General features: G+C 41.3%; 1 protein-coding gene and 1 pseudogene across 1 annotated transcript in view; both read right to left on the bottom strand.

The window, feature by feature from the left end:
• Positions 1-4,146: 4,146 nt before the first annotated feature.
• LOC144956717 (uncharacterized) overlaps positions 4,147-23,081 on the bottom strand; it is a gene marked incomplete in the record, with an annotated part of 39,042 nt that continues 20,107 nt past the window's right edge. Inside the window, 7 exon segments of the mRNA XM_078887392.1 lie at positions 4,147-4,277; positions 8,317-8,462; positions 9,683-9,808; positions 11,887-12,028; positions 14,507-14,662; positions 16,078-16,183; positions 22,501-22,523. Of these exon segments, the coding sequence (XP_078743518.1) occupies positions 4,253-4,277; positions 8,317-8,462; positions 9,683-9,808; positions 11,887-12,028; positions 14,507-14,662; positions 16,078-16,183; positions 22,501-22,523 (724 nt within the window).
• On the bottom strand, positions 12,135-13,528 carry LOC144957095 (uncharacterized; annotated as a pseudogene).

Below are 23,081 nucleotides of genomic sequence, written 5' to 3'. Positions count from 1 at the left end.
CTCTCTCCTTCTCTCCCTCTTTCCCTCTCTCACACTCTCCCTCTCTCACACTCTTCCTCTCTCCCTCTCTCTTCCCTCTTCTCTCCCTCTCTCTCACACTCTCCTCTCTCCCTCTCTTTCCCTCTCTCCCTCTCTCTCTCTCCCTCTCTTCTCTCTCTCTCACACACTCTCCCTCTCTCCCTCTCTCTCTCTCCCTTCTACTCCCCTCTCTCACACTCCCTCTCCCTCTCTCTCATCCCTCTCTCTCTTCCCTCTCTCTCTCTCCTCTCCCTCTCTCACACTCTCCCTCTCTCTCTCACACTCCTCCCTCTCATCACCTCTTCTCCTCTCCACTCTCTCTCTCCCTCTCTCACTCTCTCTCCTCCCTCTCCCCTCTCTCTCTCTCTCTCACTCTCTCCTTCCCCTCTCCCTCTTCCCACTCTCTCTCTCTCACCTCTCCCTCTCACACTCCTCTCCACCTCTCCCTCTCTCACTCTTCCCTCCTCTTCTCACTTCACCCTACTCTCCTCTCACACTCCCTCTCCCTCTCTCTCACATCCTCTCTCCTCTCTCTCCTCTCTCTCCTCTTCCTCCCTCTCTCTCTCTCCCTCTCTCTCTCCCCTCTCTCACATCTCCTCTCCCTCTCCTCTCTCTCCCTCCTCTTCCCCTCTCCTCTCTCCTCTCCTCTCCTCCATCTCCTCCCCTCCACTCTCCCTCACATCTCTCCCACCTCCTCTCACTCTCTACTCTCTCCTCTTCCTCTCCTCTCTCTCCTTCTCTCTCTACTCTCTCTCCCCTCTCATCTCCTCTCTCTCTCTCTCCCTCTCTCCCTCTCTCACCTCTCTCCTCTCTCCTCTCCCTTCTCTCTCTCACTCTCCCTCTCTCCCATCTCCTCTCCTCTCCTCTCTCACACTCTCCCTCTCTCTTCCTCTCTTCCCTCTCTCTCTCTCCTCTCTTCTCTCTTCCTCTCTCTCTCCCTCTCTCTCTCTCTCTCCTCCCTCTCTCCTCTCCTCTCCCTCTCTTCACCCTCTCACCTCCTCTCCTCTCCCTCTCCTTCTACACTCTCCCTCACACTCTCTCTCTCTCACACTCTCTCTCTCACCTCTCTCCCCTCTCTCTTCTCCTCCCTCTCTCATCTCTCTCTCTAATCCTACCCTCCTCGTCTCATTATCTCCATCCTCATCGTGAAGCCCTGCTCTTCACTTCTCCTCCCATCTTTACTCTCCCTTCACAAGCTCTTACCCACATTCTCTCACCTCTACTCACTATCAAAAATGTACTCGTCAGTTCTATGCTACAACTCTCATTTTTTCCCTTCTTCACTCTCAAACTCCGCACACTCTCCCCTCACTGACCATTTCCCTAGTCTCGTCTCTCTCCTCCCCTCTCTGTCACTCTCCCTCTCTCTCTCCCTCTCTTCCACTCTCACAGTCTCCCTCTCTCACACTCTACCACTCTCACACTCTCCCTCTCTCCCACTCTCTCTCTCTCTCCCTCTCTGTCACTCTCCCTCTCTCTTTCCCTCTCTCCCTCTCTCACGCTCTCTCTCTCTCTCACTCTCCCTCTCTCTCACTCTCCCTCTCTCACACTCTCCCTCTCTCTTTCCCTCTCTCCCTCTCTCACACTCTCCCTCTCTCTTTCCCTCTCTCCCACTCTCTCTTACTCTCCCTCTGTCTCTCTCTGTCTAAATCCATGCTGGTCGTCAATATAGATCATCCATCCTCGATCGTAGAAAGGCCCTGGGTCCGAGCCTCGCTCGGCGCATAGTTTAGTTCTTGGACAAGGCTCTTTACCCACATTCTCTCACCGTACTCAGGTATAAAATGAGTAGTAGTAGTAGTTTCGTATGGCTACAACTCCATGTTGTTTCGCTTCACCCAAACCGCGAAAGCACTGTCCGCCTCATGAACCATTTGGTAGCCGCCTGGAGGTGTTGTTGCGGGGCACTTCAAAATGATGTGGTCCATGTCTTGGCAAGGGTCATCGCATGCTGGGCATTTTGAAGATGATGCATAACCTCATTGATGCAAGTCTGAGGCTGTTCTATCATGCCTATATCTTATTCTGTTGCATGTTGACCATTCTTTTCTGGTAAGAGTATGGAAACCAGGCAGTGGTATGTTCGTTGGTTCTTCAACAATTTCACTAGCCTTTGGTGGTTTTTGTTTCCATTCCTCTCGTCAGGCCTCCTCTAGATCGAAATTGTCATTTCTGGTATTGTAATAGAGTTTCCTTGATTTGAGGCGAGCTGTTTTAGGGGTCGACTCTATTATTTCTTTGAGTGGAGTCAGAATTGAGGTATTATCCAGACGTTTGAACTTTTTGACATGCTGATTCTCGACGTAGGTGAGGTGGGGCGATTCCGCTCATAACAGGGAGCCATGGGGTTGGTGTTGATTTGAGGGTGCCTGAGACGGTTCTCATTGTGTCGTTTAGTAGAGTGTCTATTTTGTGTGTGTGAGAGGATCTGGACCATACTGGAGCACAATACTCTGCGACACTGTACGAGAAAGCAAATGATGATGTCCTTAGAACTGATGGAGTTGCACCCCAAGATGTTCCAGCAATTTTTCTTACAATTCCGTTTCGTTACGTAGTTTATTGGCTGTATTTTCTAGATGTTGTTGGTATGAGAGTGTTCGATCTAAAGTCTTTCCAAGGTACTTAGGATTTGGGTCGTATGGGAGGATGGAATTTTTAACGTTTATGGCGAGTTTTTGGTTTGCCTTGTGATTATCGAGATGGAAAAGCGTGCTCACTGTCTTTGTAGTATTCATTTTTAGATACCATTTTTCAAAGAAAGATTGGAGTTGGATGGTATCGTGTGCCAAAGTTGATTCGATATTTTTTTATATTTGTAGATTGATGAGCCAATGCAAAGTCATCTGCGTAACCTAATTTCAGGGAGTCAGTCTTTGGCATATCATGTATGTACATATTGAACAGCGTAGGGGCGAGTACAGATCCTTGAGGTACGCCGTTTTTTATTGTTCTTTTCTTACTGGTTCTATTTCCTAAACAAACATGGTAGGTTCTTGTTCCTGACATTTTGTTCAATAGTTTGAGGGTTGTTCTGCAGGTTATGTATTTAGAGAGTTTGTGCATTAGACCATCATGCCACACGGTGTCGTAAGCAGCTGGTTCACCACGTTGTCGTCGTGCAGGGGCTTTCCACTAAGAGTGATCCACAACCGGCATCCGAACTTCGATATTGTCTCTGACTCATCGTACTCCCGGATCCACAACTCCACTGTAATGAATAAAATGATTACCTGGCCGTTAGCAGCGTTGTCTCTATCAGAAGAAAAAAAATATATCTCAGTCTACGTGTTGGGTGTTTCTGTTGGTCAGGGTCACCTTGTAAAGCGCTTTGAGCACATTTAGTGGATATTGCGCTATATAAAAGCTCAAGTATATGAAACTCAAAGCTCAAGACGTAGACGAATTGTCCCCTCGTCGACTCCTCGAAACTTGGAGAGAAGCTGCCGGAATTCTGAACCAGCAAGCGAGACGTTGCGTTGTCGGGTTTATTTTTAAGGCTTTTACGTCGCTTGCCACACGTGTAGGTCACGTCAACGGCCGTAAAAAAGGAGAAAAAATGGGGTAGTAGAAAGTTCTAGACGCAATTGAAAGCACACGAGATAAAGGGAATTGGTTCAAATAGAGAACAGTTGTAGATTCCAAAAGCACACTACCAATGTTTGAGATCACCTTAAGGCACATCCTGACACAAGCACAGGTCACCAGTAATAGTAAGAGGAGTACACTCGAATGTTTACAGAATGCATCAAAAATAGAATAATAATTAACACTGCATAACACAGAGATGCTTTACAAGGAGAAAAAATTCACCTCCCAACAATTTACATTTGACCGACTCCCCGTCAGCGAATGACCCGGGCAGGGGCCCGGATAGAACAAAGTAATCTCATTCCATGGCATAGACAGAAAGTAACTCGGAAAACAGATATATAGAGGGATAGAAGACAGAGATAAAGATAAAGGGAGTAAATCTGACTCATGAATGAACAACACAAAACAAACGACGTTTCGGCCCTTGGCCTTTATCAAGTAAACACAGAATAGAAGACACCATGGTGGGGGGGGGGGGTGGACATAGGGTGGCGATAAATCAACACGCTTTGGGTTTTTGGACGTCTGAACATTATTTATTTGTCTGTGACTGAAAAGGGTTCATGTTTTTTGGAAGTAACAATTCTACCATCTATATCTGTTTTCCTGTCCTTATGTCTTCAGCAGCTCCTGTTTATCGTCATCCTCTTGAGTATAGCACTGCCCTGGTAAAGACAAACGATATATATATATATATATAATATATATATATATATATATATATATATGTGTGTGTGTGTGTGTGTGTGTGTGTGTGTAAGTATTGGTGGGTATATGTTGGTTCTAGAGTGCTCGATATTGGTTAGAGCATATATAAAATAAAATAAGTAGGGACACTCACATTTTGTCAATACGATCGTTTCAATTGTCTACACGTACCGACAGTGCTCAACTGTTCGGAGCTTTGTGAGTGTCCCTACTTGAGCATTTATATAAGGCAATATCCATTAAACATGCTTAAATCGCTTTACAAGGGGTCCCAAGTCAACAATAACACTTAACATGTTAGGCGATATGACATTTTCTGACATTGACAACGCTGTAAACGGGTACTCATTCTAGACCAGAGTACGATTAAAGAGTGTAAGTAAAGAGCCTTGTTCAATATCTCAACTAGGCGCCGCTTAGAGCAGGACTGGAACTCATGACCTTCCGATCCGAAGGCGAGTGACATACTACTAGGCCATATAGCTGCATGATACACGTGTATGTATTTATATATATATATATATATATATATATATATATATATATATATATATATATATAGCGTAGATTACGCCGACTGAGGACGTGGAATAAACCCACAGAAACGAACGTCTCGGCCACATAATGTGAGTGACAATTTATATTATATATATATATATATATATATATATATATATACATACATACATACATACATACATACATACATACATACATACATACATACATACATACATACAGAATACATACATACATACATATCAAAATTGTTTATTTCAGAAATATACATGATAATGTAACAAGGGTAACATATTCATTGACATAATACCATTTCCTAAAATAATGTACAATGTATAGAGCTGGAGTATTAATTTGAACAGTGAAGTTTCAGACTCTGCCACAGAATGTCCCAGAGGTAATAATGATATTAGTGTTGATGACGATGATAATGATGATGATGATGATGATGACGATGATGAAGATGTAATAAGGCGATAGGTCGCTAGTCGTCGGCGTTGTCCTTGTTTCCATTCTTTTTTGGTACCACTGTTATGATACTGTGTTTCCAGTCTGGGGGGACTTTTTGATATTTTAAACAGGTGTTAAAGATGGCCGTAAAAATTGGTGCCAGTTTGTTTATATTTTGTTTTATATATTTATAGGTGACACCGTCTGCCCCGGGTGACTTTTCATTAGGTAATTTTTTAACACAGCTTGTGAGTTCGTCGATGTAAACTCACTTGTTGATGATGTCCATGCGGGAGGGGGGATAGTGACATCATCGGACCAGGGTGTGTCACTAATGTTTATATTGTTTCGTTGACATTTTTCTTTATAGGCAGTCTCTACTGTGTTGATATCTATCTCACAACTTGAGTGTGTTTGTTTACATCCGTTTCTAATAATATCAATAGCTTTTCGTTGGTGGTTTACGAATATTGCTGTGAGTTCTTGTCATGTCACCTCTTTTTCCTCCTGTGCTCTTGGTGTGTTGTTTTGGATAAGGGAGGGCATAATGGAGGACTTTATATCTATTATTTTTATTTCGATGTATTTTAATAGAGCTTCATAATTGTTGATCGGGTCTTTTATAATTTTTTTCATCGGTCCATCTGGGAATTTTGTTAAGATTCGATACATACATACATACATACATACATACATACATACATACATACATACATACATACATACATACATACATACATATATACATACAGTCGCTTCCAGAAAATAAGTCCCACTACTATCAATGGGCATAAAAGACTGTTGAGCTCTCCTATATATAAGTTTCATTTACAGTTTGGCAGCTGATAAAATTCCCTTCTAAGTCTCAGCGGTTATTGAGTTTTGAGTAATTTGGTACAAGCTTTTAAGAGAGAATAGTGCCGTATACAAAAACATGAAAAAATCATGTATTGCAAATTATCATTTAAAAGAAAATCCACAATATTATAAATTTTAACACATACAAACAAAGACAAGTCAAAGCATTTAGTTTTTCAGCAAAAAAAAATTAATAATTGAGCTTTATATAGCGCAATCTCCACTAAATGTGCTCAAAGCGCTTTACAAGGGGTCCCTGGTCAACAGCAACATTTAACATGTAGGACGGGACATGCCGCCTGTTTGGCGATATTACAATTTTTCGGACAAAGACAACGCTGTTAACGACCAGGTACTCATTTTACACCTGAGTACGGTGAGAGAAAGAGCCTTTTCCAAGGACTCAACTATGTGCCGACCGCGAGGCTCGAACCCAGGACCTTCCGATCCGAAAGCGAGTGTCATACCACTAGACCACATAGCCTCAATAGAGCAGGCATCCGGTCATGAATCTGTTCATCGTCATGTACATGATGCTGGCCTGACAGGACAAAGGCCATCAATAGATAGTATGCACTTGGCTAAGAAGCTCACAACATTGTCATCCGGAAGTATAACGGACCAACACACAAAACTGTGTGTAACCTTAAACGTTGATAGTTAGTCTGGGTAATACAATTTAGTGAGAATTACTCATAAACGCGGATAGCCAAAAAAAAAAAAATATTTAAAAAACAATAACAACGACTTGAGTGACGTCAAATTCATTCTATCTATATGTCCTTGACTGACTGCCAATGCCAAAATCAACAAACGAGTCTTGTAGGTCATCGAGCTTGACATTTGATTTGAAAGGTGCAGTCTCCGAACATGTAACAAAATGACAGACTGTAAGAAACTTCCCCTCAATAAACACATCACAGCGTCTGGTACACGTGACATGGTTGTGCGGCTATGTGGTCTAGTCGTATGACACACGTTTTCGGATCGGAAGGTCCTGGGTTCGAGCCTCGCGCTCGGCGCATAGTTGAGTCCTTGGAAAAGGCTCTTGACTCACTTTCTTTGCCTTTGTCCAAAAAATTGTAATATCGCCTAACAGGCGGCATGTCCCGTCCTACGTGTTAAATGTTGATGTTGACTAGGGACCCCTTGTAAAGCGCTTTGAGCACATTTAGTGGATATTGCGCTATATAAAACTCAATTTTATATAAAGCTCAATTTTATTGTTTATTATTCTCTCCATCAAAACCAAAAGTGAAAGACATAAACGTTCATTTCTCCCGACAAACATCAGATTATTCAATTTTCAAGAATTATGAACCTCTATTGTACTATTTATTTCACTTTTGTTGTTGTCATCTGTACGTCTGGTTTACATTCATAAAGATAATTTTGGAGTAATGATTATGTATACCTACTCACTAACCGATGTCTTCATTTTCGTTGATCAAATTGCCTACGTTCATTACGTACACTTTTCCATTCATTTAAATTTCTGTTGATTTTTGTATATTCTGTTTTGGATTGATTCATTTTTTGACGTCAGAAATCGAAAGCAGTTGGCCACCAATGCGTTCAACAAAACTCCAAAGTTTAGGGAATAGAAATAGCATTATCGGTGAGAATAAACGAATACAGATTTACGAGGCTCTGATTATTCCGATTGACTTTTAATTATGGAACCTGGGGCTTCACAAAAAAAAAGAACTTAGAAAGTCTCGATTCATACTATCGCAAACAATTACGTCGCGTAATAGAAATCTATTGGCCAGAGACAATTACAAATATTGATCTCTATGGAAAAAACAACAGGGTCCAACGCCTGAGTACAATAATAAAAAAAACAGCAATGGAGGCAATTTGGTCACATCGTACGTCGAGAGGCGTATACTTTGCAATAGAATAGCGTCCTATCCAAAGGATGACAAGCGGCGTGTACATCTAAAGCCAATTATGGACATCATTTAAGAAGAAGCTGACGTCATTTTTGATATTTCCATTATAGCAATGAGCCCATAATGAATTGGGTTATCTGACCTGCAAATAAGCTCACGTCGGCAGCAAGCAATTGCTAACTGTTCATTTCACGCTATGAAACCGGGTTGAGCTCCGGTTTCATGGGCCTTATGGCTCTGACGGATTACCCTATTAGTTTCAGGACATTCCTACCTGATGCATCGCCACCAATTTGGCCAGTCCCTAAACAGGTATCTGATACAGTCTCTCATACTTGTCGGTGTCGCTTCTGTGGTTGTCGGGCCTTCTGGGGTGGTTTGGCCAGGGATGGAGTTGACACATTGGCCTCGGACACACCACTGGGGAAAGGAGTGGATTCAAGCATCTCTGTTTGTTTGTTTGTTTTAAAAGGTTTTACGGCTCTTGCAACACATTAAGGTCATATCAGCGCCAGTAAAAAGGAAGAAAATGGGATCGTAAAAAGATCCAGAATGACATTTTAGGCACCCAAGAAAAGGTGAGACAAAGGGGAATTGGTTCAAATAGGAAACAGTTGTAGATTCCAAGAGCACACTATCAAAGTACTTTGAGATCACCTAAAAGTCTCATTCAGTCACAAGCACAGGTCCCCACTAAGAGGAATACACTCAAATGTTTACAAATCATATAACATGTAAACAAAACATAATACAGTGCATAACAGAGAGATGATTTACAAGGAAAAGAACATCGTCTCCCAAAACTAACTAAACATTTGACTGTTTCCCACTCAGCCAGGGTATCCGGACAGGGCTAGGACAAAACCAAGTAATCTCATTCCAAGACAAAGACGGAAAGCAAGTTGGAAAACAGATATAGAGGGAATAGAGGACACAGTAAGTACCTTCCTGCCCACTTTTGGAGGTCGATTGAACCGTTACTTCTTTAAATAATAATAATAACATCATCCCATCCATCCGTCCATCCATCCATCCATCCGTCCATCCACCCATCCGTCCATTCATCCATCCATCCATCCATCCATCCATCCGTCCGTCCATCCATCCATCCATCCATCCACATATCCACCCATCTATCCATCCATCCATCCACCCATCCATCCATTCATCCATCCACATATCCACCCATCCATCCATCCATCCATCCACCCATCCATCCATTCATCCATCCACATATCCACCCATCCATCCATCCATCCATCCACCCATCCATCCATTCATCCATCCATCCATCCATCCATCCACCCATCCATCCATCCATCCATCCACATATCCACCCATCCAGCCACCCTTCCATCCATCCATCCATCCATCCACATATCCACCCATCCAGCCACCCTTCCATCCATCCATCCATCCACATATCCACCTAGCCAGTCACCCTTCTATCCATCCACCCATCCATCCATCCATCCATCCATCCATCCATCCATCCATCCACCCATCCATCCATCCATCCACCCACCCATCCATCCACCCACCCATCCATCCACCCACCCATCCATCCATCCACCCATCCATCCATCCATCCATCCACATATCCAGCCAGTCACCCTTCTATCCCCAAACTGTCCACTGACCTGATCAGTCCCACAAGGTGAATATTCCTGTGCCGAGCCGGAGTGACACACTCCACCACCTCCAGGTTGAGCACAGTACATTCCGCCACACAGTGTGTTCAAACCTCCCTCCTGTATTTGTAAAGCCTGAAATCAAATGAAGGGTCAAGTACATAACACATGTATCTGAACGCAGCTTTCGTTAACTCCCTACAAAAAAACCGTTTTGAGACGCCGTGTCACATATATCAATTTACTTCATGACTTCCCCAAGGAAACTGTTTTTGTGAATAAACCCCGATTATCCGCCATTTTCTTATATTGATCATGTTGTCTTTAAACTAAATTTTCCAGCAGATTTTGACCAATCAAAACACGGCATTCGTGACACTCACCACCCAACCCGAGCCTTTGTTAACTCATAGACTGCCTCCGACCAAAGATTTATGTCATAATAGATCAAGGTTTTCTTCTTACCTCTCTGACAGAATTCAATCAGTGTCTGTAAATCTACATGACTTCTCTTCTCCTTGTCCCCTATCTTTTGGTGTACCACAGGGTTCAGTTCTGGGACCCTCTTTATTCACCCTCTATATCAGACCATTAGGTGACATCATCTCAAAATATTTTATTAAGTACCATTTTTACGCAGACGACACCCAATTACTGTTTCCCATTAATATCGACAATCATCTCAATGTTATAACGGATATAGAAAATTGTATCTCTGAGATTAGTGACGGATGTGTTGCAATAAACTCAGGTTAAATGAAAACAAAACAGAGGTGTTGCAAATTACAAGACGGGGCCTCGTGGACCTTTCCACGCTTAACCTGAATCTTTCTGATTGTGTAATTCCCAATCACTAAAGAACCTGTGAGAAACTTAGGAGTTTTATTTGATACCAAATTAAACATGTCTGCCCATGTCACTAATGCAACTAGATCCTGCAATCTTTATCTTAGATCTATTGGTGCTATTAGAAGGCTTCTTGATATTGATACTATTAAACTTCTTGTGGTCTCTTTGATTCTTACCCGCCTTGATTATTGCAATAGCTTGCTCTATGGTTGTGACAATAATGTCATTAATCGACTCCAAAAGATACAGAACAAAGCAGCTCGATTGGTAACGTTATCAAAAAAGCGTGAGCATATAACCCCGATTTTGGAGGACCTACACTAGCTACATGTAAAGTTTAGAATTGAATTTAAAATACTCATCCATGTTTTCAATTGCTGAAACAATTCTGCTCCTGTTTACCTTCAGGAACTTATCCACCTTTATGAACCCAGTCGAAATTTAAGATCTGCTAATTTAAATATCCTAAGGGAACCACCAAAATCGTTAGTTTTTCATGAGAAATCCTTTGACCACCATGCCCCCCCCCTCCCCCCGACTGTGGAACTCCATCAATATTGAAACTTAAAATAGTGAAAATCCACTTATCTTTACAAAACGGTTAAAAACTGAGCTTTTCTGTAGGGCATATAATTTGGACTCTTAGTATGTATTTTATTATAATATATTATGTTATCATCGAATTTGTGTGGTTTTTAACATGCCAGTTCTATATTTTTATATCATACAGTCATTACAGTCCTTACAGTCATTACAGTCCTTATAGTCATTACAGTCCTTACAGTTCCTACAGTCCTTACAGTTCCTACAGTCCTTACAGTCCTTACAGTTCCTACAGTCCTTACAGTCCTTACAGTCATTACAGTCGTTACAGTCCTTACAGTCCTTAGAGTCATTACAGTCCTTACAGTTCCTACAGTCCTTACAGTCCTTACAGTCATTGCAGTCCTTACAGTTCCTACAGTCCTTACAGTCCTTACAGTCCTTACAGTCCTTACAGTCCTTATAGTCCTTACAGTCCTTACAGTCCTTACAGTCCTTACAGTCCTTACAGTCCTTAGAGTTCCTACAGTCCTCACAGTCCTTATAGTCCTTACAATCCTTACAGTTCTTACAGGCCTTACAGTTCCTACGGTCCTTACAGACCTTACAGTCCTTACAGTCATTGCAGTCCTTACAGTTCTTATAATCCTTACAGTCATTGCAGTCCTTACAGTCCTTACAGTCCTTACAATCCTTATCCTTACAGTCCTTATAATCCTTACAGTCCTTAAAGTCCTTACAGTCCTTACAATCCTTATAGTCAGTATAGTCCTTACAGACCTTACAATCCTTACAATCCTCACAGTCCTTACAGTCCTTACCCTACAGAAGTAACTGGAGGTGTCTTGGAACAGTCGTCTGCATTGGTCATCCAGACTCAACACCTCACCGGCCCTTGAACCTTCAGAGGGTGCAGGTAGAAAGTCCGTACCGGAAGTACCGCCTGGAAGGGTGCAAGTCTGGCTGGAGGAAATACAAGGAGAGTGTAAAGGCGTTCAATGGGTAGGGAAGCGGAATACCTTGTGATTAGCCAATCCCTTGTGTTAGTCTTATCGATGTAAATGTTAAATTAACAAAAAGAGGTCAGAGGAATACATGAAGAAGAAGAAGAAGAAGTAGTAGTAGTAGTAGTAGTAGTAGTAGTAGTAGTAGTAGTAGTAGTAGTAGTGGTAGTAGTAGTAGTAGTAGTAGTAGTAGTAGTAGTAGTAGTAGTAGTATAGTAGTAGTAGTAGTAGTAGTAGTAGTAGTAGTAGTAGTGTATAGTAGTAGTATAGTAGTAGTAGTAGTGGTAGTGAGTAATAGTAGTAGTAGTAGTAGTAGTAGTAGTAGTAGTAGTAGTAGTAGTAGTAGTAGTAGTAGTAGTAGTAGTATAGAAGAAGAAGAGAGTAAGAAGAGAAGAAGAAGAAGAAGAAGAAGAAGAAGAAGAAGAAGAAGAAGAAGAAGAAGAAGTAAAAGTAGCAGAAGTAGTAGTAGTAGTAGTAGTAGTAGTAGTAGTAGTAGTAGTAGTAGTAGTAGTAGTAGTAGTAGTAGGAGGAGGAGGAGGAGGAGGAGGAGGAGGAGGAGGAAGAAGAAGATTATTAGAAATAGAAGAAGAAGAAGAAGAAGAAGAAGAAGAAGAAGAAGAAGAAGAAGAAGAAGAAGAAGAAGAAGAAGAAGAAGATTAGAAATAGAAGAAGAAGAAGGAGAAGAAGAAGAAGAAGAAGAAGAAGAAGAAGAAGAAGAAGAAGAAGAAGAAGAAGAAAAATAATAATAATAATAATAATAATAGTAGTAGTAGTAGTAGTAGTAGTAGTAGTAGTAGTAGTAGTAGTAGTAGTAGTAGTAGTAGTAGTAATAAGTAGTAGTGAGAGTAGGTAGTAGTAGAGAAAAGAAATGTTTTTTCTAGTTGTAATTAGTGTATAAGTGATATAGTAGTAGTATAGTAGAGAATAGTAGAAATTCGTATCGTGTCTAGTATGAGTAGTAGTATATAAGTATTAAGTGTAGTAGTGTAGTAGTAGTAGTAGTAGTAGTAGTAGTAGTAGTAGTAGTAGTAGTAGTAGTAGTAGTAGTAGTAGCAATGGTAGTAGTAGTAGTAGTAGTAGTAGTAGTAGTAGTAGTAGTAGTAGTAGTAGTAGTAGTAGTAGTAGTAGTAAGTAGTAGTGGTAGTAGTAATAGTAGTAATAGTAGTAGTAGTAGTAGTAGTAGTAGTAGTAGTAGTAGTAGTAGTAGTGGTGGTAGTAGTAATAGTAGTAGTAGTAGTAGTAGTAGTAGTAGTAGTAGTATAGTAGTAGTAGTAGTAGGAGGAGGAGGAGGAGGAGGAAGAAGAAGATTATTAGAAATAGAAGAAGAAGAAGAAGAAGAAGAAATAATAATAATAGTAGTAGTAGTAGTAGTAGTAGTAGTAGTAGTAGTAGTAGTAGTAGTAGTAGTAGTAGTAGTAGTAGTAGTAGTAGTAGTAGTAGTAGTAGTAGTAGTAGTAGTAGTAGTAGGAGGAGGAGGAGGAGGAGGAGGAGGAGGAGGAAAAGCAAAATGTTTTTTTTTCTATGCCTGTGTTATATTTGGATGTCGTATCAAGATTGAATCAATAGCTCCACTGCTGTACACTGAAGAAACACGTTTCAGAAAACACAACCTTCAAATATGGATCTATAAAATTGACTGTCATCCTATCAAACTTCATCAAAACAAGGACTTCATTAAAGGCTGCCTTGAAGTCCCAGGTTTGAGAGTTTTTGACGATATGAAGGTGATTTTAATTCACCGATCATTACAGGACGAGGTCTCTGGACAAAATCTTAAATACGAGTTTTCAAAGTTTTGAAAAAATTGGATTAACCTGTTTAATGTGCGCCTGTGCGGTCTAGTGGTATGACATTCGCTCTCGGATCGGAAGGTCCTGGGTTTAAGCCTCGCTTGGCGCATAGTTGAGTCCTTGGAATAAGTCTCTTTACTCACATTCTCTCACCCAAACTCTGGTGTAAAATGAGTACCTGGCCGTTAACAGCGTTGTTTCTATTAGGAAAAAAAATGTAATATCGCCTAACAGGCGTCATGTCCCGTTCTAAATGTTAAATGTTGCTGTTGGTCAAGGACACCTTGTAAAGCGCTTTGGGCACATTTAGTGGATATTGCGCTATATAAAAGCTCTGGGTTTTTTTTTTGAAAAGCTCAATTTAACTACCCCACTCTGGAAAACATTTCTTTAAAAATTTGGCCAGAAATCTCATCCTTCCAATATCAACCGATTCAAATGACCTTTATTTTGGCAAAAACTCTCAAACCTGGGACTTTTGAGAAGTCTTCCTTAGTCTCAGGTTTGAGAGGTTTTGCCAAGACGAGGGTCATGTAAATCGATTGATATTTGAAGGACGAGTTTTCTGGCCAAATTTCCAAATACGAGTTTTTCCAGAGTAGAAAAGTGAACTGGTTGTAAACGACTGACAAAATGAGAATCTTTACCTGCTTAAATACGTTTTAAATTTGGCGATGGAGCAGGATGAAAACTTCCATGGGTTTCCGGCGTTATTGGGCTTGACAGGAGTTGACAGCACGGTTGACATGGTGAACTGGTCAGCGTCGTCACATCCATCGTTCACATCGTGGTTAGCTGATAGGCTGGTGATGATGATGATGATGATGATGATGATGATGATGATGATGATGATGATGATGATGATGATGATGATGATGATGATGATAATGATGGTGGTGGTGATGGTGATGATGATGATGATGATGATGATGATGATGATGATGATGATGGACGATGATGATGATGATGATGATGATGATGATGATGATGATGATGATGATGATGATGATGATGATGATGATGTGATGTATGATGGATGATGATGATGATGATGAATGATGATGATGATGATGATGATGATGATGATGATGATGATGATGATGATGATGATGATGATGATGATGATGGTGAGATGATGTGATGATGATAGATGATGAGTTGTGATGGATGATGATGATGGATGATGGTGATGGTGATGATGAGATGATGATGATGATGATGATGATGATGATGATGATGATGATGATGATGATGATGATGATGATGGTGATGATGATGATGATGTGATGATGATGATGATGTGATGTGATGATGATGGATGATGATGATGAGTGATGATGATGATGATGATGATGATGATGATGATGTGATGAGAGTGATGTGAGTGATGATGTGTGATGTATGTGTGTGGTATGGTGTTGTGTTATGTGGCGTGGTAGTGATGGTTGTGATGGGGTGATGGCGTGTGGATGGTAGGTGGTGGTGGTGGTGGTGATGGTTGTAGTTGTGGTGGTGATGGTCGTAGTAGTGGTGGTGGTGCTTGTGCTGGTTGTGGTGGTGATGGTGGTTGTGGTGGTGGTGGTTGTAGTGGTTGTGGTGATTGCGGCAATTGTGATGTTGAAGATAGCAAGAATCACCGGAAACCTACGAATGACCTATCTGGAAACGTAGAACTAAAAAGGATTTTCATAAATTGAAGATGTGGAAAATCTGATGAGAAGACAGGAACCGTTGCTTGCAATGGTCAAAACACGGAAACTTGCATGAATTGGACATCTGGTCAGACTCGGACATGACAGCTTGTACAAGACAGTCATGCAAGGTACAGTGGAAGGTCAAAGATGAAGAGGAAGACAAAGGAACATGTGTCTGGAGGACATCAAGGAATGGGCAGGATCAACGCTGGATGAGCTGACAGAGGAAGGCAATGGCTGAGATATGTGGCACCATGTTGTAAATGTTGCATCCTTGCAAGACCCCCCCCCACCACCACCCCCACCACCCCCCAGCCCCCCCCCCTACCACACACACACTGATGTCCACCTGGTCATGGGATTAGATGAGTCGGTTTGAGAGTTTTCTCCAATACGAATGTGGTTTTAATTTATCGGTAGATTAAGGACGAGTTTTCTGGCCAACATTTTTTTAAAATTCAGAGTACTGCACCGTTGTCAGACTCTTTGTATCTGAAATATGGAGAAAATGTTCTAACACTGACCTGTGTCCGAGCTTGTGGGCAGCGATTCCACCTAGTGTTGCCTGGAAAGTGTTTTCGCTGATGGACACACTGGACGAACCACACACAACGCTGCCATAAGCAATGCCTGGAGACAAATGATATTGTAAGCTTTTATAGTCCATCCCCTACAGGCTGTAGTAGTAAGCAATGTCTGTATACAAGTATATTACGATAACAAGGAAGATAGCTTTTATAGTCCATCCCCTACAGGCTGTAGTAAGCAATGTCTGTAGACACATGATATTATAACAAGGAAGATAGCTTTTATAGTCCATCCCCTACAGGTTGTAGTAAGCAATGTCTGTAGACACATGATATTATAACAAGGAAGATAGCTTTTATAGTCCATCCCCTACAGGCTGTAGTAAGTAATGTCTATATATAAGTGTATCATAACAAGGAAGATAGCTTTTATAGTCCATCCCCTACAGGCTGTCGTAAGTAATGTCTATATACAAGTGTATCATAACAAGGAAGATAGCTTTTATAGTCCATCCCCTACAGGCTGTAGTAAGCAATGTCTGTAGACACATGATATTATAACAAGAAAGATAGCTTTTATAGTCCATCCCCTACAGGCTGTCGTAAGTAATGTCTATATATAAGTGTATCATAACAAGGAAGATAGCTTTTATAGTCCATCCCCTACAGGCTGTCGTAAGTAATGTCTATATATAAGTGTATTATAACAAGGAAGATAGCTTTTATAGTCCATCCCCTACAGGCTGTCGTAAGCAATGTCTGTAGACACATGATATTATAACAAGGAAGATAGCTTTTATAGTCCATCCCCTACAGGCTGTCGTAAGCAATGTCTGTAGACACATGATATTATAACAAGGAAGATAGCTTTTATAGTCCATCCCCCACTAGTAAGCAATCTGTGAACATGATTATAACAGAGATAGCTTTATAGTCATCCTAAGCTTTAAGCAATGTCTGTATATAAGTTTATTATAACAAGGAAGATAGCTTTTATAGTCCATCCCCTACAAGCTGTAGTAAACAATGTCTGTAGACAAGTTTTGAAAAAGCAGTCCTTCTGAATCATAACACTCACGGAATCCAAATTATTTATCCCGGTTTTTATAGCCTTAAAAGAAATATAGCAATTGATTGTCACCTTTTGTATAGGGCGTTACTTTATCTTATAGTACATTCCACTTGATCTGACAGCGATGTCTCTGTCAGTAGAAAAAGTTTTATCGCCACCCATTCTGATTGTCCAGTGTTAGTTCTGCTGTCATTTCAACAGGCAATATCTGACTCTATTTCAAATCTCATAAAAAAACAAAACTATTACATTCAGCGAGGAACGATTATGAATTACTTAAATACATGTTTAAATAATCGAATATTTAGATTGAATTTAGAATAGACTGTGAAATTGTGATACTCGCGATGAAAGGATATATCGATCGATACCAAGTACTCGTGCATGGGTATCGAGTACTGTAAGTACTTCCCTCCCCCCCCCCCTTTCTTTTTAAATATTTTTGTTTGATCGTTGACCTTACACAATCACCTACTTGTTTGACTATGTGGTCTTGTGGTATGGCACTCGCTTTCGAATCAGACGGTCCTGAGTTCGAGCCTCGGTCGGCGCATAGTTGAGTCCCTTGGAATAGGCTCTTTACTCGCATTCTCTCACCGTACTTAGGTGTAAAACGAGTACCTGACCGCTAACAGCGTTTTCTCTGTCGTATAAAATTGTAGGATCGACAAATCACGCGTCGTGTCTTGTTCTACATGTAACGTGTTGCTGTTGGTCTGGGCCCCTTTGTAAAGCGCTTTGAGCACGTTCAGTGAATATTGCGCTTTATAAAATCTCACTTTGTTTCGGGTTTTTTTGTTATGTTCTTTTTTTACCTAGCTATAGATAGTTCGAAGTTGACGTCAATCGGGTCATTGTTATTGTTTTTGCCATCCGCGTTTATGAGTAATGCTCACTAAACTGTATTAACCAGACTACAAACTTTCATGGTTTCACATAACTTTGTGTTTTGGTCCGTTACACTTCCGGATGGCAATGTTGTGAGCTTCTTAGCCAAGCGCATACCATCTATAGGCTACATTATGAAAGTTACACTTCCGGATGGCAATGTTGTGAGCTTCTTAGCCAAGCGCATACCATCTATAGGCTACATTATGAAAGTTACACTTCCGGATGGCAATGTTGTGAGCTTCTTAGCCAAGCGCATACCATCTATAGGCTACATTATGAAAGTTACACTTCCGGATGGCAATGTTGTGAGCTTCTTAGCCAAGCGCATACCATCTATAGGCTACATTATGAAAGTTACACTTCCGGATGGCAATGTTGTGAGCTTCTTAGCCAAGCGCATACCATCTACAGGCTACATTATGAAAGTTACACTTCCGGATGGCAATGTTGTGAGCTTCTTAGCCAAGCGCATACCATCTACAGGCTACATTATGAAAGTTACACTTCCGGATGGCAATGTTGTGAGCTTCTTAGCCAAGCGCATACCATCTACAGGCTACATTATGAAAGTTACACTTCCGGATGGCAATGTTGTGAGCTTCTTAGCCAAGCGCATACCATCTACAGGCTACATTATGAAAGTTACACTTCCGGATGGCAATGTTGTGAGCTTCTTAGCCATGCGCATACCATCTACAGGCTACATTATGAAAGTTACACTTCCGGATGGCAATGTTGTGAGCTTCTTAGCCAAGCGCATACCATCTACAGGCTACATTATGAAAGTTACACTTCCGGATGGTAATGTTGTGAGCTTCTTAGCCAAGCGCATACCATCTATAGGCTACATTATGAAAGTTACACTTCCGGATGGCAATGTTGTGAGCTTCTTAGCCAAGCGCATACCATCTATAGGCTACATTATGAAAGTTACACTTCCGGATGGCAATGTTGTGAGCTTCTTAGCCCAGCCATACCATCTACAGGCTACATTATGAAAGTTACACTTCCGGATGGTAATGTTGTGAGCTTCTTAGCCAAGCGCATACCATCTATAGGCTACATTATGAAAGTTACACTTCCGGATGGTAATGTTGTGAGCTTCTTAGCCAAGCGCATACCATCTATAGGCTACATTATGAAAGTTACACTTCCGGATGGTAATGTTGTGAGCTTCTTAGCCAAGCGCATACCATCTACAGGCTACATTATGAAAGTTACACTTCCGGATGGAAATGTTGTGAGCTTCTTAGCCAAGCGCATACCATCTACAGGCTACATTATGAAAGTTACACTTCCGGATGGTAATGTTGTGAGCTTCTTAGCCAAGCGCATACCATCTACAGGCTACATTATGAAAGTTACACTTCCGGATGGTAATGTTGTGAGCTTCTTAGCCAAGCGCATACCATCTACAGGCTACACTATGAAAGTTACACTTCCGGATGGTAATGTTGTGAGCTTCTTAGCCAAGCGCATACCATCTATAGGCTACATTATGAAAGTTACACTTCCGGATGGTAATGTTGTGAGCTTCTTAGCCAAGCGCATACCATCTATAGGCTACATTATGAAAGTTACACTTCCGGATGGTAATGTTGTGAGCTTCTTAGCCAAGCGCATACCATCTACAGGCTACATTATGAAAGTTACACATCCGGATGGTAATGTTGTGAGCTTCTTAGCCAAGCGCATACCATCTACAGGCTACATTATGAAAGTTACACTTCCGAATGGTAATGTTGTGAGCTTCTTAGCCAAGCGCATACCATCTACAGGCTACATTATGAAAGTTACACTTCCGGATGGTAATGTTGTGAGCTTCTTAGCCAAGCGCATACCATCTATAGGCTACATTATGAAAGTTACACTTCCGGATGGTAATGTTGTGAGCTTCTTAGCCAAGCGCATACCATCTATAGGCTACATTATGAAAGTTACACTTCCGGATGGTAATGTTGTGAGCTACTTAGCCAAGCGCATACCATCTACAGGCTACATTATGAAAGTTACACTTCCGGATGGTAATGTTGTGAGCTTCTTAGCCAAGCGCATACCATCTACAGGCTACATTATGAAAGTTACACTTCCGGATGGTAATGTTGTGAGCTTCTTAGCCAAGCGCATACCATCTACAGGCTACATTATGAAAGTTACACTTCCGGATGGTAATGTTGTGAGCTTCTTAGCCAAGCGTATACCACCTACAGGCTACATTATGAAAGTTACACTTCCGGATGGCAATGTTGTGAGCTTCTTAGCCAAGCGTATACCATCTACAGGCTACATTATGAAAGTTACACTTCGGATGGTAATGTTGTGAGCTTCTTAGCCAAGCGTATACCATCTACAGGCTACATTATGAAAGTTACACTTCCGGATGGTAATGTTGTGAGCTTCTTAGCCAAGCGTATACCATCTACAGGCTACATTATGAAAGTTACACTTCCGGATGGTAATGTTGTGAGCTTCTTAGCCAAGCGTATACCATCTACAGGCTACATTATGAAAGCTACACTTCCGGATGGTAATGTTGTGAGCTTCTTAGCCAAGCGTATACCATCTATAGGCTACATTATGAAAGTTACACTTCCGGATGGCAATGTTGTGAGCTTCTTAGCCAAGCGTATACCATCTACAGGCTACATTATGAAAGTTACACTTCCGGATGGTAATGTTGTGAGCTTCTTAGCCAAGCGCATACCATCTACAGGCTACATTATGAAAGTTACACTTCCGGATGGTAATGTTGTGAGCTTCTTAGCCTGCGCATACCATCTACAGGCTACATTATGAAAGTTACACTTCCGGATGGCAATGTTGTGAGCTTCTTAGCCAAGCGCATACCATCTACAGGCTACATTATGAAAGTTACACTTCCGGATGGCAATGTTGTGAGCTTCTTAGCCAAGCGTATACCATCTACAGGCTACATTATGAAAGTTACACTTCCGGATGGTAATGTTGTGAGCTTCTTAGCCAAGCGCATACCATCTACAGGCTACATTATGAAAGTTACACTTCCGGATGGTAATGTTGTGAGCTTCTTAGCCAAGCGTATACCATCTACAGGCTACATTATGAAAGTTACACTTCCGGATGGTAATGTTGTGAGCTTCTTAGCCAAGCGTATACCATCTACAGGCTACATTATGAAAGTTACACTTCCGGATGGCAATGTTGTGAGCTTCTTAGCCAAGCGCATACCATCTATAGGCTACATTATGAAAGTTACACTTCCGGATGGTAATGTTGTGAGCTTCTTAGCCAAGCGTATACCATCTACAGGCTACATTATGAAAGTTACACTTCCGGATGGCAATGTTGTGAGCTTCTTAGCCAAGCGCATACCATCTACAGGCTACATTATGAAAGTTACACTTCCGGATGGCAATGTTGTGATCTCCTTAGCCAAGCGCATACTATCTATAGGCTACATTATGAAAGTTACACTTCCGGATGGCAATGTTGTGATCTTCTTAGCCAAGCGCATACCATCTATAGGCTACACTATGAAAGTTACACTTCCGGATGGCAATGTTGTGAGCTTCTTAGCCAAGCGCATACCATCTACAGGCTACATTATGAAAGTTACACTTCCGGATGGTAATGTTGTGAGCTTCTTAGCCAAGCGCATACCATCTACAGGCTACATTATGAAAGTTACACTTCCGGATGGTAATGTTGTGAGCTTCTTAGCCAAGCGCATACCATCTACAGGCTACATTATGAAAGTTACACTTCCGGATGGTAATGTTGTGAGCTTCTTAGCCAAGCGCATACCATCTACAGGCTACATTATGAAAGTTACACTTCCGGATGATAATGTTGTGAGCTTCTTAGCCAAGCGCATACCATCTACAGGCTACATTATGAAAGTTACACTTCCGGATGGTAATGTTGTGAGCTTCTTAGCCAAGCGCATACCATCTACAGGCTACATTATGAAAGTTACACTTCCGGATGGCAATGTTGTGAGCTTCTTAGCCAAGCGTATACCATCTACAGGCTACATTATGAAAGTGAATGAACAAAAATGAATAGAACAGCTTCGAATAAGAACAAAATACCAAACACGGAACGTTTCGGGCTCAATACACTTCTTCAGCCAATAAAGAATAAAAACCCCAACGAAACCATGAATACATGACTAAAACAATCTCAGATCAACAACGGACAAGACATTCCATGGACGCGTTCGACAGCGTTGTTATGGAAATCTGAAAAAATAAATGACGTCAACTATTATTGTCCATTACACCAATGTACAGCTAGGCCCATTTGTGAGTTTGGATGTCAGACCTGCATATATATACACGTGGGCACAAGCAGTAACCAAAACAGGTACTGTTGCTTTATTTCATTTTTTACAATAGATATTGTTTCCGTTATTGGGAATTTAATGGTGATGCATGCACTGCGGGTTCTAAAATAATGCTGGCATTGGACATACTGACCTGTAGCGCCACTGATGTCAAACCTGGGAAGGAAAGTAAAACGGTAAGATGATGATGATGATGATGATGATGATGATGATGATGATGATGATGGTGATGATGATGATGATGGTGATGATGATGATGATGATGATGATGATGATGGTGTACAATTCACCTGTAAACAGTGTAATTATCAAGTGTTCATCCCACTTGAGCCTGTCATCAATCGTTACACCAAGGTATTTGTAGTGAGGAACTCGCTGGGCGAATTGGTTCTTTAATTTTAACGGTTCTATCGGTTCCTTCACTCTCCTAAAGTCAATCACTAGCTCCTTTGTCTTGCTTATGTTAAGCTCTAGGTGGTGGACATCACACCAAGACACAAATCTATCAATTTATTGCCTATAAGCCACGTCGTTGCCGTTTGTTATGAGGCCTTGTAGCGGTGTCATCTGCAAACTTTATTAAAGAGACACTCAGGTTTTGACTTCTACGGGCATTCGTGTATATCGTGAATAATACAGGGGACAATACACAACCTTGGGGAGCACCAGTATTTGTAGTTATACAGGAAGATGTGTTTTGTCCTAATTGAAAAT

Source organism: Berghia stephanieae, chromosome 11, assembly GCF_034508935.2.
Source record: "Berghia stephanieae isolate SIO BIC M18660-M18661 chromosome 11, UCSD_Bste_1.3, whole genome shotgun sequence".
NCBI lineage: Eukaryota > Metazoa > Mollusca > Gastropoda > Nudibranchia > Aeolidiidae > Berghia > Berghia stephanieae.
This window is presented reverse-complemented; position numbering and strand designations above follow the sequence as displayed.